At 49.4% G+C, this 18,359-nt stretch overlaps 3 protein-coding genes across 7 annotated transcripts in view; 1 reads left to right on the top strand and 2 right to left on the bottom strand.

Annotated features, from left to right (window-relative positions):
• The window catches only part of SNED1 (sushi, nidogen and EGF like domains 1), an 85,694-nt gene extending 81,156 nt beyond the window's left edge, over positions 1 to 4,538 (top strand). The window contains exon 33 of the mRNA XM_043993646.1: positions 899 to 4,538. The gene's annotated coding sequence lies outside the window, so the exon portion shown is untranslated. The remainder of the gene's footprint in view (positions 1 to 898) is intronic.
• On the bottom strand, positions 4,530 to 12,308 carry MTERF4 (mitochondrial transcription termination factor 4). 5 transcript variants are annotated; one of them, XM_043993652.1, is made up of 4 exons: positions 12,145 to 12,308; positions 10,422 to 10,893; positions 6,569 to 6,753; positions 4,530 to 5,158 (listed from the first exon to the last, which is right to left on the bottom strand). In XM_043993652.1, the coding sequence occupies exons 1-4, from the start codon at positions 12,163 to 12,165 to the stop codon at positions 4,805 to 4,807; spliced, it is 1,032 nt and encodes a 343-aa protein (XP_043849587.1). In that variant the 5' UTR covers positions 12,166 to 12,308; the 3' UTR covers positions 4,530 to 4,804. The 5 variants fall into 5 exon arrangements, with proteins under 5 accessions (XP_043849587.1, XP_043849586.1, XP_043849585.1 ...); XM_043993651.1 differs by lacking the exon at positions 12,145 to 12,308 and adding an exon at positions 11,398 to 11,647 and having other exon boundaries at positions 4,530 to 5,144; positions 6,555 to 6,753; XM_043993650.1 differs by lacking the exon at positions 12,145 to 12,308 and adding an exon at positions 11,398 to 11,647.
• Positions 12,309 to 15,770: 3,462 nt separating this feature from the next.
• PASK (PAS domain containing serine/threonine kinase) overlaps positions 15,771 to 18,359 on the bottom strand; it is a 74,217-nt gene continuing 71,628 nt past the window's right edge. The window contains exon 19 of the mRNA XM_043993649.1: positions 15,771 to 17,122. The gene's annotated coding sequence lies outside the window, so the exon portion shown is untranslated. The remainder of the gene's footprint in view (positions 17,123 to 18,359) is intronic.

The following is an 18,359-nucleotide window of genomic DNA, read 5'->3' as shown; positions in this document are numbered from 1 at the left end:
ACCTTGTGAGACCGTCTGACCCTCTGCAGCACAGTTCTGCGATCACTGGGATGCTAAACACATTTCAGCAGAAGGCTCATGGGCAAATCCCCAAGATCAAGCTAGACTACCTCACAAGCTGCCCCTCCTGGGAATACTTCAACATTCAACAACACGGACACATTTGGGGGCTCTTGGAACCACTTCCCTAAGGGTAGTGTTGGGTGCATGGACAGCAGAGAGAGCACAGGACCTGGCATACAGAAGGTGCCTAATAAATGCTCACTGATTTGAAGTCCGTACTAAGAGCAGGCTGAGCTGCATAGAGAGAACTGTAAGCCCTAGACCAGTCTAGGGAACCCATGCACACATCACCCAACATCAAGGAGAGGTGGGGAGCAAAGAGAGCACCAGACTCCAAGCCCCCCTCTTTGTTGGCTAGGTGACCCTGGACAAGTCTGCCTGCTTCTGGCAATCCCCAAGACTAGTCACTGAATGCTGGATTCTAATCAGCGGTGGTTGGGGCATAGCTAAGAATTCCTCTCCACCCTCCCAACAGTGGTTTCATACAGTATTGTGGTCAAAAGAAGCCAGGTGGCAGACGCCATCTTCCCAAGCAGATGTGGGCAGGGAGAACACTAAGCTTGTCCTTGAAGCTTTTCCAAGCTGACAGGGCCAACCAGGGCACAGCTTCTGCCAACACTGCCTTCAGGGGACCAAGGTCCCCTGAGTAAGTCAGTTCCTCCTGATTAAAATTAAAGGCACAAAATCCCTAACTAAAGGACATCAGATGGAAAACTATTTGGAGAAATGGGGCTGAAAAGGATGAGGCTGAAATGATAAGAGATTCTAATAGCTGGAAATCAGAAAAGGGAAACTGTCACTGAGAACACTAATGTCCTTCTCCTCCTTCCTCAAGGGTCCGCAACAACTGGGCTTTCCCCTTGTCGACTCTAAGGGCTTTTAAATCCCAGGAAGATGAGATCTACTACGTGGGTTGAAAGAGAACAGAGAGGAGAGGCACTTTACGAGATGGAGCCCGCACCTCAGCATCCTCCTCTCCTCGAGCCTCTCTGGGACACGCTGCCAGGCCTGAACACACCAGCACCTCCTCCTCTGGGGCCGTGGCCAAGGCTTCTTCAGTTTTCCTCATTCCAGACTTAATCCTCCAAGGTGTCTGCATTCTTCCCCAGATATATCACCAAAGGTGTTGCAGCATGCATCACAAGCCTTTGGAACGTATCCGTGACTGAAAGACAGCAAAGTATGGCTATGCAAATGAGAAGGGGTTAACTTAGCAGAGCACCGGGAGCACGGCCAGATCGGCAGACCCCGGCTCACAACGTTCCAAGTAGACGTGAATCTTCTCTCTGAGACCAAAAAAATCAAAATGGAGAAGAAACGTGAGCAGCCTCCAAACAGCCAGAGTAGAAATGAATTCTTCCCAAGCTGAAAAGCAACTTCGAGGGTTGTTTAGTGCTGCTTAGCCCTTTTTGTCCCTAGTCTTATAATCTGAAGAATATTTTTGTTCATTGGTATTTTGCAGGCTAGTAGTCCATAGTGTGGGTTAGTGCCTTTGGTATTCTGAAAGAAGAAATGTTAAACAATTAACACACTATTTAGCTTAGAAACCTTTCTGTCTCTAAGAATTTCATATGGGCTTTTGGTTGTGGGCACACTCATCCCTTAGCTAGCAGATCAGGTATAGCCGGCATGGCCGCACTGGGCTAATGGGAAAAAGGTCTGCACGGTTGCCATCAAGACAAACTGTTTTAGTCTACTGAGTCATTAACCTAAAATGTTTCAAGTTTTTGGTCCTTTACCAGAGGACACATTATCACTCACGATGTTAACTTTTCAACATGTTTCAAAAATACTCCTCCCCCCAAATGCTGTTAAAACAATGGAAACCCTACTTGATACTTAGAAATGTTAACATCATTATAGCAAGTGACCCCAAGTGGGCCCCAAAGCCACAGCGGACTGTGCCAGGCATCAATCCACAGTCAAGGGTGGAGACGGTGCTGGAATGCGTTAGTGCTCTAAGACAGAGGGAAGAGGAGGAGAGCCAACCTTCCAATTTCAGAGTTCTGTTTGTGAAGCAGCGAGGCAGCAAGGATTGAGTGCCAGCATACAGAGTCTACCGAGATTCCTCTTACCTGTCCACACTCCCCAAGCACCCCAGGGTGCTGAAGGAAATCATGACCCATTCAAACTAGAAGGCATTTTTTTCCCCTGCAAGATGTAGTCATATTTTATAAGAGGATTACTTTGAAGGATTAGAATCTGTTTTTAAATTATGAGAATTATATATGGTTATGTCTCAGGAAAAACACACATATATCAATTAGCCATTTTCATAAAGGAAGAACGTGCCAAGGAGATAAACTACAGTAAATCTAACAAACTTCTACCATTCCAAAAGCTGTACCCAATCGCCACTCAAGAGATTGGCTTTAGTTTAGTGAAGAGTCAGAAGAGAAGTGAGAGTGGCTAGAAAGGGTCATTAATATATATATAAAAATAACCATGTCTTTTTTTTTTTCTCAACAATCCTGGGACTCAACATTATCACATGATGTCACTGGAAAAGTACATGAGGGAAAAAGGACTTCTACCATCATGTTAACAACTCCTGGCATCTCAGCAAATGAGAAAACCGTTTGTCCGATAGAACAACTTCTGAGTCTGGCCGTCCGTGGCCGTGCGACCCACCTCTTCTGATGTTTTACAGAGAAATGACAGCGTCTACTGAAAAAGTTTTTCTAAATATAATACTGTTTTCACAGCAATGACATCTTTCAATTTTGCCTTTAAAACATTCCAAGCAAATCTGTCAAGACACTTTTTCCTTATGACTCACTCTGGACCTCTCCTTTCTTCTGTGAAATCATCCGAAGGCTACTGCCTCTTCCAAAAAGCCCATCAGTTCACAAGGAGAGACTGATGATACAGGATTGGGGTTCACCCACAGAGGAGCCAGGAATCCCCCCTCCCCACTTCTTCTCAAAAGGGCATAATCATTTGTGGTCCAAATGAAAAGAACCAACCACCTGTAAATTGGGGAACCCCTTTAGGATCCCATCTCACATCTGACTGATCAAGCCTAAGAACCCGGGCTCCAAAGAGCCACATCATTTAGAGTCCCAAAGGCAGAGGGATGCGATTAGAATTTAGGCAGAGTGAAAGGGTTTCATCTTTCATGCCGCCATCTCCAGAACGTAGCAGATAGCTCTCTGAAACGTCCCCACCTCCATCATCACAAGAGACCTCCCCTTCATGACAAAAAGGAGCTCACTGCAGGTGAACTGAAACAGAATTTCCTTCTTGCCTCCCCCACAGGGCCCCCCACTGCCTGTGGCTGGAATTGTCCCCAGTGAAATGGCAGCTGTGGCCACCCTGGCCAGCAGCAAAGATCTCTTTGGCCCCTCTTACCCTCTGGCCTGTGTCTTCTCTACTTGGCACACACAAACATCGCGTTGCTGGAGAGAGCAGTAATGGTACCTCCCAGTACTAAATGCCCACACTGACCAGTTAATGCTGATTGTACAAAATCAGGGCTATGAAGCCCCCCAAAAAAAAAAAATCTTGTTTCAAATCTTGTTGGTTTGAAATTTTTCTAAATACAATTTCTTTTTTTGAAGCCCCGTTTTGGTTGTGCAAGTAGGAGCCAGAATGTAAGTAAATCTAAAGATCAACCTCAGGAAACTTGCATTAATTGACATTTTTCCATCTATCTTGTTTAATGATAATTTGTTAGTTATTCCTCTAAAACCCAATTAGCAGGTGGGGAGAAAGGTCAGGGCATCATAGATCTGCGATTGCTTGATACTAAGCAACAAGCCTGAGTACAACAGAGGATCACAGTTTGGGGTTAGCTAGCTCAACCCCCTCATTTCACAAATAAGGAAACAGGCCTACAGAGGTGGCTGTGCCAGGGTCCTAAGTCAGGTCCTCTGAGCCCATCACAGGGTTCCATCCCATGGCAGGGTCTCTGCCATGAAGAGTGGGTCTTTCCTAGGGAATTCCACCTGTGTGGAATTGAGTTGGCTTCACCATCATTCCATCCTGAGGACACCCAGCTTTGCTGGGAAGATGGGATGCGAGTGTTTGCTATGGCTGCCGCTAATGAAACATCAAGGCCGGTTTCAGAAAGGCCCAGCACATAAGAGACTAGGCTGGAAAGTGAGCTGCCAGCCAAGTCACGGGGGTGATGAGGAACAGGGCTCCTCCTTTGATGGGTTTGTCACCGACTGCAGAACCTCGTTAATAATTAGCACGAAGCCAAAGGCTGAGTCAGACTTCATTAACAGTCCTTACTCCACGAGGCATTGCAATTGAGAGTGACTCGGCCATTTAGGTTAAGGACCAGGAGCCCTGGGAGGTAGCCAGGCACCTGCTGTATCCTGCCGTGACCGCCCTCCTGCCCCTCCTTACTGTCACCTCTTACTGACCCAATGCAAGGAAAGACAGCCCATTCTTCCCCGTCAGAAGAAGGAGCCCCTCCCTCCAGGCTAGGCGAGCAATTCACACACCAACAGGGCAAAAAGTGGGGTGGAATTTCGATTTATTGCTTGCACACCGTTACACCGAGGGAGTCCTTAACTGCACACGGAGCCTCAGCTCTGGGTTTGCTCCGACGGAGGAGGGAGTGGCAGCGGCTCCCTGGTCAGCTGGATCCTTGATTGAAAGTCTGCCTGCTGTCCTGTCACAGAGCTAAGTCTCCAGAGGGCGTCGCTCCCTCGAGAAGCCTCCAATGACGCTTCCAGGAGAGATCTTCGTAAAGGGAGAATACCCATCGGCATCTTCCACTCATCTCTGCCTTTCAGTCCTTTTCATCACCAGAACTGTCCGTGTCCGTCCAGTCCGAGTCCTCATCCTCAGATGTACTCAGACCGTCACCCTCCTCCAGCTCCTCACGAGCTAAGAGCTTCTTAAAGACTTCGAACTCCTCTGAAGACGAGCGGGCTGTCTGGGCTAAAAACTCTGCTTCTGGGACTCTCAACATCGAATTCAAGGGTGGGTTACAGACCTGCGTTTGTCCCTTCTTATCGGGAGTCTGGAAAAGGCCCAGCCGCTCTAGGAAGATGTGCCTCTCTTTGATCTTGGTCATTGAGTACTGGAAGTACTTGGTCTTCACCAGGTCTCGCTGCTTGATTCCCATCCTAAAATACGCATACTGTAAGGAACAACACAAAAACATTGAGGAACCAATCCCAGCTGCAGAATGAGAACCACCATCCGCCTTCTCACCGCCCACTCCAATCAATGTATTCAAACGACTACCTAAGGGAAGAGCCTCGCTAGCCATCGATCCCAGAGGCTCTGCCCACCCCACCCGCAGCCGCGTCCCCTGGGATTTACAAAGCTCTGTCAGGTCTACCAACGACAGGTTCAGATCAGAAGCAAAGAAGACAATGGGACAAAGAAACCACGGGAGGCGTTTGGCTTCTGTCCTGCTAGATGGAGGGAAGAGAATGCCATGATGCCCGGAGAGGACAGAAGAGACGGCCATCTCACTCTACATTCAGGGGGCCTGTCACAGGTCCTAGACAACGGCACTTGAAGAAACTGAAGGGGCAGGAAGGGAGAGAACTGAGAGGTTGCACCAGCTACTCCTCAGACACACTGCTCCCCTTCCCGAGCTGCCACGGCCCCCGGGAAATCTGTCTGGGTTCTGGGCGCACTCTAGGATTTCGCTTTCTGGGTCTCCAACAGGGATCTCCCTTCTCTAAGCCTCCTGTTCCTTCAAAGACACCTTGGCAGGTTTTAGCTATTTAAAACATGAGGCTCATCTGGGTCCCGAGAACACAGGAAGCCACAGCAGCCTGGCTCACATCACACCCAAAGGAAGATGGCTGAGTTGTGCATCCTGGACACTGGCAGCAGGTAGATGCCCCTTACTGCATGACTTAGTTCCCCTGTGCCTCAGTTTCCTTATATGTAAGATCCTGAAGAAGTCAGGTACAATCCAGGCATCAGGTTACCACTTTCATCCCAGTGACAGACCCGAAGGGGGGTCATTTACTCTTCTTATTCCAGGGTTCATTTAACTACCAGAGTGATAATAATAAACCTGAACAATAAACTCTTGTTTCTACTTAAACTTCAATTTGTGTACTTCAGGCCTACAAAGCCCTTGCTTCCCCCAAACCCTGAGTTAGTCAGTGCAAGTTCTATTGTGCCCCTTTGACAGAAGGGGGAAACGAGGCACAACAGGCGGGGTGGGGGGAGCCAGCACTCCAGCCCCGGGCTTTGGCCTCTGTGTGGGACCCTCTCTCCTCTGAGTCCAAAGACTGGCCCCAACCCAGGCCTGACCGCCAGAGGAAGAGAGCTGGGGAGAAGGAGGATGTAGGGGCCACTCCTCCCCTTAAGTTCTGCAGAGGCTTGGCCAGATGAACACCAGCACTCTCACACACCCTCTTCTGAACCTCTGGTGACCCCAACTTCAGGCTTCACATAGTGCCCTACAACCATGTACGGCCGCCCATGTTTTCCTTCATTCTCTTTAAAAGATGAAAAATGTGCCCAGTGCCTAGATCCAAAGCAAGTGGTTCGAGCTCTGCCCATGTCACCTGCTCTCTTTCACCTGGAATTTGTACTCCAAGGCACCGGGGTCCTCCTGAAGGACTCGGGGGCAGCTGTGCAATATCTCTGTCACCTGCTGCCCAGTGAAAAGGCATTTGTCCTTCAGAACAGAGACGAGGGTATCGATACGTTGCTGGCTCATGGTGAACAGGTCCGGACAACAATGCATCATGTGCTGCAAGTTCCCTGCAGAACACAAGAGAGGAACAAAGGGGGATGATCACACCTTCATATGGAAAACAACAGACCAGACTCGTGTGAATACAGGCAGTCCCCAAAGTACAGAGATGCTGGAACCACACAACCTTTTCCCAAAGAAATAATGCTACCCGTCACAGCTAGTCACACGCCCATGTAAACCACAGAGCTACGCAGCTCTATCCATCGGGCCTCAGAATGTCCCCACAGGGCCAAATGCATTCCGGGTTCCAACCTGGGACACCGGAAACAGAGGGATGACCAAGGCCCTGCGGGTGGCCTTGACAGCCCCTGGTGGCCTCCGTCAGGACTCGGAAGGAGTGGAAGGACTGGGGGAGGTGGGGGAGGGTGGAATGGTCAGAGTCCAGGGGAACAGAGGTTTCTCCATCCTAGCAGGCTCCTCCGGTTACCCCCTTTCTTTTCTTCAAAAGCCTGCTTTCCTCTCTCTGGAGGAGGAGAGGGGGATGAAGACCTTCTCAGGATGGGTAAGGAGGCAGGGCCGGAGCCGAGGAGGGTGACACAGGCAGCCCTCCCATCATTAGGCCAGTGTCACTGCACTAACTTCCCATCCCATGAGATGAGGAATGAGGACAGAGCAGAGGTAGGTCCTAGGCAGTAACTGGTGGAAGAGAAAGAAGAAAAAGAGAAAAGAAGTCCTAAGAACGGCCAGGAAGTAGGGATGCTCCAACTTTTGGTCTACAGGTGAGCCGAGGTTGCTTCGCCTATAGGTCAGAGGTCAGAAAAGCCCCTCCGCTGCTCTTGTCTCCCTCCCCCCCCCCCTTCAGGATCTCTCACCCTCCCTATGTTTGGGGTCTCCTTCCACCTGGGGCCTTTCCTCAGCCCTCACCGGGAGGCCTCACCAGGAGGCCTCTGAAGCCTCGGGCACTGAATACTCCCCCCCTCCACAATATACAAAACCTTTGGGGGTCCCTTAAGACACAGCCTGGATTCCACTTGTCTTCCTCGTTTTATTCCCTTTACCACTGCCCACTGCAGCAGAATGAGCCTGTAACAGTTCCCCAGACATAGCACCCCATCTCTCCCAGCTGCAGGCCTCAGTCGAGCATCCCCAGTCTGGAATCGCTCCCCCCCCCCAATGGTGCCTGAGGCCCTTCCTGAGTTCCCACTCCCTTCCTCTAGTATCACTATGTATTTACTATCAGCCCCTCCCCTTAGAATGTCTGCATTCCCAGAGGCTGGCACAGCCTCACCCAGAAGAGAGGCTCAATAAATACTTCTTTATTGGTGTGGAAAAGATAACTGTGGCCTCCACTTCTTTCTGAGCTGACATTTAAAGTGGACGTACGCACGATTTACCTAACATCACTGGGCCTTGACATCAGGCCAAAGAACAGGGAGCTCACCAACCCTGGCCCCATCTAACTGGCCCCTCAGGCAATCAGCCAAAGAGGCAGGGTGGGCCGACACCACAGCGGGCCTGCTGTTCTTGCCAGAAGGCACAGGTCACAACAAAAAGATACAGTCATGAATAACAACAGTAACACCACCTCATTCATGCAGCCCTTACCACTCACCAAGGACCCACGTTACTATTACGATCTCTATCTCACTGGACCCTCACAACAAACCTGGGAGGAAGGTGTTATTATTATCCCCATTCCTCATACAGATGAGGAAACAGGGAGAAAGAGGTTAAGTGACTTGCCCAGGGCCACAGAGTGAGTGTCTGACGCTGAATCTTAACCCAGGTTTTCTTGACTCCCGGCCCAGCATTCTCTCTCCTGGACCACTGAGCTTCCCAGGAAAATACTCTTTCTTGAAGGTGTCCTTGGTCAGTGTTAGTGACCCTCTTCTCTTGACTATCAGGAGGGGTCGGTATGTCAGGATTCCCCCAGAACCTGAAGGAGGCTGTGGGAGAAAAGTGTGCTATGATCAAATCTATCCAGAGTACCCAAGATGCACACAATGTTTGCGGTTTTGAAGCATCCAGAAAGGAAAACTAGCACCCTCTTTGGTTAGGCATAACGTAGAACATTTCCCTAAACTGTTCTTACAGACAGCACCAACAAGTCACTCAGAGTCTGGCTAGACGTCCCAGGTGTTTCTTTCAGCAGATTAAGAATCGTGACCAGACATACCCGAGGCAAAGTCAATCAGGAAGAGGAACTCGCCAGGCTACTTTGCTTCTTGTTCATCTTTCTGGTCAGTGTTTCTACCCAGAGTCATTATGAAATAGGATCATTTCCATAAAAATCATTTAACAAGTTCAGTTTCAACAGGTGACATCTGGGCAGCATCCTGGGCAATGGGCATCAAGACAGCATGAAGCTGAAGTCCAGCTCTACCACTTACTGCCCAGATGAGCCTGGGTCCATCAGCTCCCATCTCAGCCTTTGGTTTCCTCTGTAAAATGGGGGGTGGAGGGGAATCCACATAGTCTAGGATGAGTCCTTTGAAGGCAGCTTATGTGTGTGCACACGCTCTTGCTCATATTCTCTCACACACACACACACCCAGCACCTAGAATAGTGCCTGGTACCAAGCAGTCCCTTTTAAAAAACTTATTCAACTAAATCAGATAGCACTGGGAACAAAGCATCACGGATTCGAAGGCCCCTTGGCATCTCCTCATTCTACAGAGGAGGAAACTGAGGCCAAGCGAAGGTAAGTGAATTGCCCAAGGTTACATAGCTGGTAAGAGACAAAGGCAGGATGCAACCCTCTATGGTGCCAACCCTCTTTCCACTATAGCCCACTGGCTTCCCTAAAGGGGTCTGACTACTGTTAGGGCCAAATTCAGTATGGGCAGAGTTAATTGGGCAGCTCGCCGTAATATTGGGGTTCAGGAAATAATGGGAGACCTCTAGGTCCAGAGTTTCCCCTCTTCCAAACTGCCTTTTTTAGTTATTTCACTAAGACTGATAAGAAAGGAAATTAACAGCCTCTTTTCCACAAACAAATCAGGTTTTATGAATGGGAACAAATCTATAACACAGGTGGAATTAATAGAGCTAGGGACAAAGAGAAAGGGAATAGGGGAAGGGAAAGATGCCACTTCCCAGATGATTAGCATTTAAATTGCTATGGTAAAAAAGGCCCCCAGGCACCTCGAACAAGCTCTGCCTTCTCCTACCCAGAACAACGGAAGAAAAACTGCCTCAAACCCCAAACTTGCCTCCAGCCTCACCTCAACAACACAGACTCACCACCACCTGGAATCCACAGCTCCCAGGAGAATCGGTTGGTCGGAAGGTCCCCTTCTCTCTTCCTCCGCCTCTCCTTCCTGCCTGCCTCTCCCACCACAAGGGAGGTTCTTAGCCCTGCTGAGTCTCCAATTAGTTCAACACACCCCCTGGGCTGTCCCCATTACAATCTGGCCAGGCCCATGTGGGCGTGAGGCTTTTTCAAGGTTACATCTTTTCAGTCTGACCATAATGAAGCAAAGATGGGGTCATGGAAACCCCAAATCACAATTAATTCCTTACACTACTAAGCTGTGGAGAAGCGATGGGGAGCTGACCTGAAGGTTTCTGGGTAAGTGCCCACTGTTCCCTCTGGAGTTCCTCACAATGCTTTTTGGAACTAACAGAGAATGATCTTTTTATCATTTCCTCTGGAAGAAGCTAAAATGTGAATTATTTTCTAGGTAGACGATCAAAGGTTCATGCCTAAGAGAATCACATAGAAAGCAGTACCTCCTCCGAGCCCCAGCCGTCTCAGATGGCCAGCCCGATTCTTCAGCTGCTTGCCTGTCAGCTGCAGGATCCTTGGGTTTTTCTGCAAGGCCTTACATACAGGGTCTGGGTCCAAACCCAGCAGCAATAACTCTGAGACTACCGCCAGCATCTGCTGAGGTCGGATGCCCGCTCGGATCCTGAACAGTTCCATCACATGGGTCTGACTGAAGCCCATGTCCAACAGCAGGCGAACCGCCTCCTCCGGCTCCTCGGTGCCCTGCTCCGGGCCGAGGAGCCTCACAATGTTCTTCCCTGAGTCCTGTTCCTCAGAACACGGGTTTTTAGAAGAAAGAAAGGCCAGTTCTGCACTATGGCCTCCTGAGGAAGCTGCGGTCAATCCACGACGACCACAGACCTGGGAAGGGGCTTTCCAAACGTCGGGCAGACGCAGCAGACAGGGGAAGGGGACCAGCCGGTGCCACCGCAACACCTACAGGACACACAAGTTAAGGGTCATTTTTCCATCTGCACCCCAAACCCTAGAGGCCAGGCTCCCTGGCACATGTGAGTTCTATAAACAACAGCCACTGACCCACACCCCCAGTCAGAAGAGACGAGGCCTTCACACCAGAGGCTGTGAAGGCAGCATGGAGTACCTGGGCTCCGGGGGTCCTGCCCGAGGTCCTTGGGGATTCAGCCCACTCCCCACACTTAAGGGGTTCCGAGCCAAACGGCCCACTCCCCCATGTTACAGACCCAGCCCCACTGCCCAGGGTCACGAACCCCACCCCCCCCACACACAACCAGCCTCTGGCACCTCCTTCACAGGGGAGGGGGGGCTGTGCCAGGGCCTGCCCAGTGGCCATCCAGGGGACTCTTTCAATTTATTGGGGCACGGCCCCTCGGGCAGACTGGCCAGACCTCAGGATGGTTTTAAACGCATAGAACGAGGGGGTTACAAAGGAAACTCATCCTCCGGAGCACCCCCGCCCACCCCTTCTCGATCCCAACCCCCGGTGGGGGGGGGGGCACAGCAGGAGCCTAACGAGAAGGAAGACCAGGGTTCAAGTCCTGCCGCTCTCAGCTGCACAGCCAACATGTCTTGGTGGAGGGAGTTTCCTCCCCACTTTACAAAGGAGGAAACTGAGGCGCACACGGGCGTGCGACCCGGGAATGAGGGGGGACGGAGCCTCCGAGGCAGCAAAGGGGGCCCAAGGGGACCAGCTTTCTCAGCTAAAACTGAGGGAGGGGTCCCACCGCCTCTAGACCCCCTCCCAGCTCCGAGCCCCTCCCCGGGGCCGGGCGGGAGCCCCCCCCCCCCCCCAGCCACGGGACTGGGGCTCACACCCTCCCCGGGAGGCGGGGGCTGCACTCCAACTCTCTCCGCCACGCCCCTGCTGGCCGCGCAGCCGTACTCCAGCTCCCCGAGGGAGGAGGAAGGGGGAGGGAGAGACCGCGCAGCCGCACTCCAGTTCACGCCAGCTCCTGGCCTGGGGAGGGGAAAAGGAGCCGCGCAGCCGCACTCCGATGCCTCCACGCCCAGCTCGTGGCCGCGCAGCCGCACAACTAGCCACCGTCCGGAGGGGGCGGAGCCTGGTCTGTACCACGGGGAAGCCTGTTCTGGGGCCCACGAACCCAAACTCGACCGCCAGCCCAGGTACTCCTGCACTGAGTAGCTTCGGGACAGCGTCCCCTCCCAGGGGCCACGGTAGTAAGCGCTCGGCGAAGAGGAAGCACCGACCTGCCTGCAACTGGCTGCCATGGCGCCGGGAGCCCTGCTGACGCCGAGAGTGGCTGCTCCCCTTGGCCTTCCGAGTTCCTTCCGGTCCGTCGGTCCTTCGGGTTTCTTCGCCTCCCGCAGAAACCAGCGGTCGGATCAAACGTTCCCCTCCTCCCCGTGCACATCCCGGGAGATCTGAAGAGCCGGGCCGGGATTGGTCACTAGTCCTATGACGTCAGCGCCGGAAGGGCGGCCCCTACCCGAGACCACACAGCCACCACGTGTGACCGCCGGAGTGGCTCGTGCATTCGACCAGCCTTTGGTAGTGAGCAATGGCCGGCAAGCTGAAAGGGGCTGCCCACGGGGCGCTTACGTTCCAATGGGGAGAAGCCACGAGCACACTCGGAAAGGAATGCGAGTGTAGCTAAGTCAGGAAGAGCGGGATTGTAGATGGTGACCCCTAAGGTTCCAAAAAGCAGAGAGGAGGGGGATGGCCATGTAACGGTCACTTGGGGGAGCTGCCGCTCACCTGCAAGGCTTGAGTCACTTAGTCCTGGAAAAGGTGCCCGAGCTCTGGGGCGTGTCACAAGGTCGGGGATCCGTGACCAGGACGGAGACCTCTGCCTACTGCCTCCATCAATGTTCTTGCAATAGGGGTGGGTTCTGGCCCCACTCCCCAAGCCCAGATGCCTGGATGCCTCGTGCCTCTCCCAGGGGTTCTCCATGCTCTGCCATTGGCCAGAGCCCCAGCTGACTGCGTGTCCCCAATTTTAGGGCTCCGAGCGTCCCAGTTCCATTTAATCACAACAAACTGGCTTTGAGAGTGGTATGTTTACTTGAAAGATAGCACAAGAACCAATATACGAACATTTCTCCCAACACCTCAGGGTCATAATCCCCCTCTGTATTACCTTGGCTTTTGAGTAAGTCCCTACACAGCATGAATTCCACCTAATTTAAGTCCATCCCCAGTAGGGACCCTAGCTTCTAGGCTTCCCTCCCGCTTCTGCAACATCCATGCTGGAATCCCAGAGCTGGGTCTCCACTCCCTGTACCTCCACCTGAAAAGGACAAAGAAACAGAAAATCCCAAAGCCATTTCTCCGTGCCAGTGGAGATGGGGGGGTGGGGGGAAAATGGTGACCTTGAGACCCTCCACCTCTTACAGCATTGGGAGGGAGGGAAGGGGAGGGGAGAGAAAGAATGAGTTCCGTCTGTGCAGAAAGTCCAAGGACATAGACTGCTTCCCACTCCTGATGGGTCAGTGCACAAATGGGCCAAGTCTCCAGAAGCAGGACCCTGGCATCTGGCATGGAGACTTCTATTTTCAGCAATCTAGGCATGAGCTAAATCCCCATTACAGTCCCATACAATGGCAAGGTTTTATCTTATCTGTACAATTTAGGTGATTTTTTTTTAAGTGAGGCAATTGGGGTTAAGTGACTTGCCCAGGGTCACACAGCTAGTAAGTGTTAAGTGTCTGAGGCCGGATTTGAACTCAGGTACTCCTGACTCCAGGGCCGGTGCTTTATCCACTGCACCACCTAGCCGCCCCTAGGTGATCTTTTTAAAGGGGAAAATTGTATTGAATGCATGGAGAAAATGAATTTATCGAATGAATGCACATCTGGTGATCCAGTTCATGATTCCCCTTCTTCATCTCCATTCCAATGACCTTCTCATACCTCCACTTCTTTATCAACCAGCTCCAATTTTGATGAGTTCCTCCTCAAACCCTCAATTTGAGAAAGGACCCACACCAGCTATGTTCACATCTAACCTGGCTCAGGTTAGAAGCTTCCAACTCTTGAGATTTCTTTTCCAATTTGACTCCTTCCCATCCACCTTTTATGTGTTATCTTTCCCCATTAAAATGTAAGGTCCTTGAGGGCAGGAATTGTCTTTTCCCTTATATTTGTATTCCCTATGCTTAGCACAGTGCTTGACACATAGTAAACTCTTAGTAAATGCTTTATTTAATCCAAGGGTTTGCAGACTTGGTTTGAGAACCAAATCTGGCCTACTGCCTGTTTTTCAGTGGCTTGCAAGCTAATGGTTTTTTTGTTTGTTTTACTGGGGGGGGGGGGCAATGAGGGTTAAGTGACTTGCCCAGGGTCACACAGCTAGTAAGTATCAAGTGTCTGAGACCGGATTTGAACTCAGGTCCTCCTGAATCCAGGGCTGGTGCTTTATCCACTGCACCACCTAGCTGCCCCTGTTTTACTTTTTTAAATATAGGAAAACTTTATTTGAAAATGTAAAAACTATTCTAAGTTTTTAGACCAGACAAAGAGAGGCTTCTGTGTGCCATAGTTTGCTGACTCCTATCCGTAAGAGCAATGTGAAATAAAGCCAGAAAAGGAGTACAAGAAATCATTGTTAATAACTGATATCTCAGGGGAGATTCCGTGCTCTCCCTTTCCCAACCCACCCTCCCCAAGGCCCAGTTCTCCTTAGAAATAAGATTACAAAAACACACACACACACACAAATAAGATTACATTGAATTTCTTCATCTTCATCAGGCCCACCCAACCTTGCAAGGAATTACTGATAGACAGGAAGGCCTCTCAGTACAGGGACAGGTCACTCAGCCCACCCATTGAAAAAGGTGTGCATTCTTTGACTTGAGCCCAAGGCTGGGGGTGGTCTGGTATAGCCCTTCATTTTAATATAGCCTACCTCCAAATTAAGTTAACTAATTAGATTTGATTGCTATTTGATAGATTACCTACAGTGGTCAGAAAGAGATTGCCAGTGACCATCCTTTTATTAATAACTTGCTGGCCTTATTAATAAAATTATTAAATTACCTATAAACTATGTCTCTCATAATTTTGAATCGTCACAGTAGGCTGAAGCTAAAATGTGGAGTACCTTATACACAATATGTTCCTATGGAACAGTGAATGATGGTCCAAGAGGTTCATGCTAAAAAAAACCTTTAACGACACCATAAGCAGCAAATAATGGCTTAATTATGTGACAAAACATTTCTCCTCTGTGACAAGAATATGCATGTTCCAAGACAGGTTTGTTTCTGTAGTGATTTGAAACCTTCATGATCACACATGATGATTTTTGGTTTGACTAAGCACAACATGTTCTTACTGTTTTTCAACATGTCATCAAATTGTTTCCAAATCATTGCAAGGATTCAACTTTCAAGCTCAAACCAACAGTTGGTCAGGTGTATGCACACACCCTCATTTACATTCTGCATACCGTCTCGGAGTAGTTCACTCACTCCCCTTTACTACCCCGTTAATCATACCTCATCTGGGTAATCACATGATCAATGGCAAATGTTTGCGTTCTTTCCGTGCCAATATTGGGCTATTTAAAAGGCTATGATCACTGAGCATGCACATTACATGCCATCTTGAAATCAACATGGACCATCACAGTCTGCAGAAACAAACCTTCTTCTGCCTCTAGTAGTATTGGGGACGTTTTCTGATTGAAAGAGTGTAGCCAGTGGGCCATTGATAAAAAAGAAAGTCACATCGGAAAAGTTTCTTTCCTCACAAAGGTTAGCTTGTCTATAAAGACTGTTATAAAATGAAGTAATGTGTGTAATCAGAGTTTAAATATGTTTATCATTTAATACAGTGCTTAGCATTAGCCAGTAGAAAAGTAAATATTTTATGTCACAACTAGGTATTTTTGTCGTTTGAGTAGCTAAAAATGAAATGTTTCCATCTCTCGGCAAGAGAGTTGGTAAAATCCTCCTACCATTTCCATGACATATTTGTATGAGCAATTATTTTCACTTTATTCTTGCATCACATTAAAATACAGAAATAAACACAATGTGGAATCAGATTTTAAACTACGTTCAGCAGGCTGACGGCACCACAGTGGATAGAGTGCTGAGCCTAGAGTCAAAAAGACTTGAGTTAAAATTCAGCATAAGATGTGTATTAACTGCATCTTGAGCCCTGTGGCTCTTTGGAACACATTATTCCATTCCCTCCTTGATTCTCAGGTGACTGTAGAATAGTTTTGTGTTATTGGAATGTATTTCCCTTTAAATGATGTCTTTCTCCTGATTGCTCACAGAACTTGTTTCTCAGTAGAACTGTTCAACTTAACCACGGTGCAGTTTGCAGCCTTGAGTTTGTTTTTCTGGAGGCATGTATTCTGTGTTTAGAGGTTCTGAGCGGTTTCATAGTCTTTCACTCGACTGTTTTCAGGTTTTTTTACTCTTCAGGGAGACCTATAATCTTTATCTCTGTGCATCCTGTCCTCAAGATCATTGTGTTTTGCTTGTGTGGAGAGCATGCTTTCTCTCAGTGCAGTTGCTTTTTACACCTCTTCTTCCAGATTGCCCTTTACTTTCATATGTTTGCATTCCCAATCTGTTATCCTTTTTTATAACACTTGCCACTGTAGATTCAAAGTTTTCTGTCCTGCCAGTTTTATCTGATGTTCAGACCATAAATTGTGCTCTCAAATGACTCATTTCTCATTTAAATAATTTGGGAACATTGTGGTACTGTTCTATTCTTTCTGCCTCATCAAGTATAGGATCAGTTTCCTTTGTCTTCAAATACATACTCACAAATGCCTCAACTTTCACTTGATCTGGAGGCCATATTTCCCTCCTACTATTAATGTCTTCCTGGTGGTTTATCTGCTTATGCTTAAGGTCCCTAAGTTTTCTTTATTCTTAGATTTTTTTTGATACTTTGTCTTTTCCCTTGGTTTTCCCTATTGCTCACTTTCTGACCCCCTCCTCTTGAATGGCAGTTTCTTGGGGGTCGGATCTTAAAGCTTCTCAGCCTTTTTCCATGCTAGACAATTAATGATTCACCAGACTCAATGTCTGCCTCCAAGTGATGCAGTGGAGAAAGGGGGAGGAGAGAGAGAATCGGCCCCAACTGGATCCTGGGTTCTTCCTCCTAGGTTAGTGGAAGTGTCACACAGCCCCCCACCCTACACCATGATGTCCCTCTGTTGCTCGATTCTTTGGCCAAGTGGCACAGTGTGCTGCCATGCTGTTAATACAAGATGGTCCATGATCACAATAGTAATTATAATAGCTAACATTCACATAACACTTTCTATGTGCCAGGCACTGTACTAAGGTCTTTACATTTATTCTCTCATTTGATCCTCACAACAACCCTTCCAGGCAGGTGCTATTATGATCCTCATTTTACAGATGAGGAAACTGAGGCAAACAGAAATTAAATTACTTGCCCAGGGTCACACAGCTAGTGAGTATCTGAGGCTGGGTTTAAACTCAGGTCTTCCTGACTTGAGGCCCAGAATTCTACCCACTGAGCCACCTAGCTGTCCATGAGTTCTCTGTCTGTACTTCATGGTCATCTTAGACCACTTCCCCTTTTCCTACTTTGCTTCCACTTGTCGAGTTAACAAGCATTGATTAAGCACTAAGTGCCAGGCACTGCTAAGCCCTGGGGACACAAGGAAAGGCAGAGCCTGTTCCTGTCCTCCAGGAGTTCCTGATCCAATGGGGAAGACAGCACATCCAACAGCCGTACACCAGCAAGACTGCTGTTGTTCGGTTGTTTTCGGTCACACGCCGCTCTCCGCCACCCCATTTCACGGTTTTCTTGGCAGAGACACCAGAGGGGTCGGCCGTGTCCTTCTCTAGCTCATTTGGCAGATGAGGACACTGGGGCCACAGGGCGGAGCGGCTCACTCAGAGTCCGAGCCATATGTGAGCTCAGGAAAATGATACAAAGCAGACACACAAGGATAAACTGGAGGTGATGCCACTGGGGAGGCTTTAACATTTCATCCTTGAGCTTCCCAGTCCTGTAGCCCAGGTGTCCCTATAGAACTCTAGGCTGTGGGGGCTAAACCCTCCCTTGTCTCAGTCTTCTTTCCATGCTGATGCAGATAAATTCTGTCCAGCTTTCCTCCCTCATCACAAACCCCAAGATGGGGCAGTCATTTCACCCCAGGGTCTCCACCTTTTCGACAGGGGTGGCCCTGACTCCAGTGCCTCCTGGTGGGTAAGAGCTGGGCTTCCTCCGCTCTTTGAAGGAGAACATTAGCTAGAGAATGTTTGGCTGCTCTGCATATGGCAGAGATGGCCAGGAAACGTTCAGGAACACCATGTCACTATCTCAAGCCTAGCTTGGGATGGGTTCCAGACCCCTCAGTGTGGCACAGGGAGAATGAAGGTGGGGGGAGCTATTACTGAACTACAAAGCTGAAGCAAAGCCAGCCAGTTCTATAACTCACGGAAACCTGAAACGGTTT

Source organism: Dromiciops gliroides, chromosome 3, assembly GCF_019393635.1.
Source record: "Dromiciops gliroides isolate mDroGli1 chromosome 3, mDroGli1.pri, whole genome shotgun sequence".
In the NCBI taxonomy this organism is placed as follows: domain Eukaryota; kingdom Metazoa; phylum Chordata; class Mammalia; order Microbiotheria; family Microbiotheriidae; genus Dromiciops; species Dromiciops gliroides.
This window is presented reverse-complemented; position numbering and strand designations above follow the sequence as displayed.

What these genes read in the sequence shown, in the direction of transcription:
- MTERF4 (XM_043993651.1), bottom strand. Translation starts at nt 11,502, where the DNA reads ATGTTGGCTGTGCAGCTGAGAGCGGCAGGACTTGAACCCTGGTCTTCC. An exon ending in GGGGTTGGGATCGAGAAGGG is followed by an intron (nt 10,894 to 11,397) that starts GTGGGCGGGGGT and finishes TGTGTCCTGTAG; the next exon opens with GTGTTGCGGTGGCACCGGCT. An exon ending in TTCCAGGTGAAAGAGAGCAG is followed by an intron (nt 5,145 to 6,554) that starts GTGACATGGGCA and finishes TGCGTATTTTAG; the next exon opens with GATGGGAATCAAGCAGCGAG.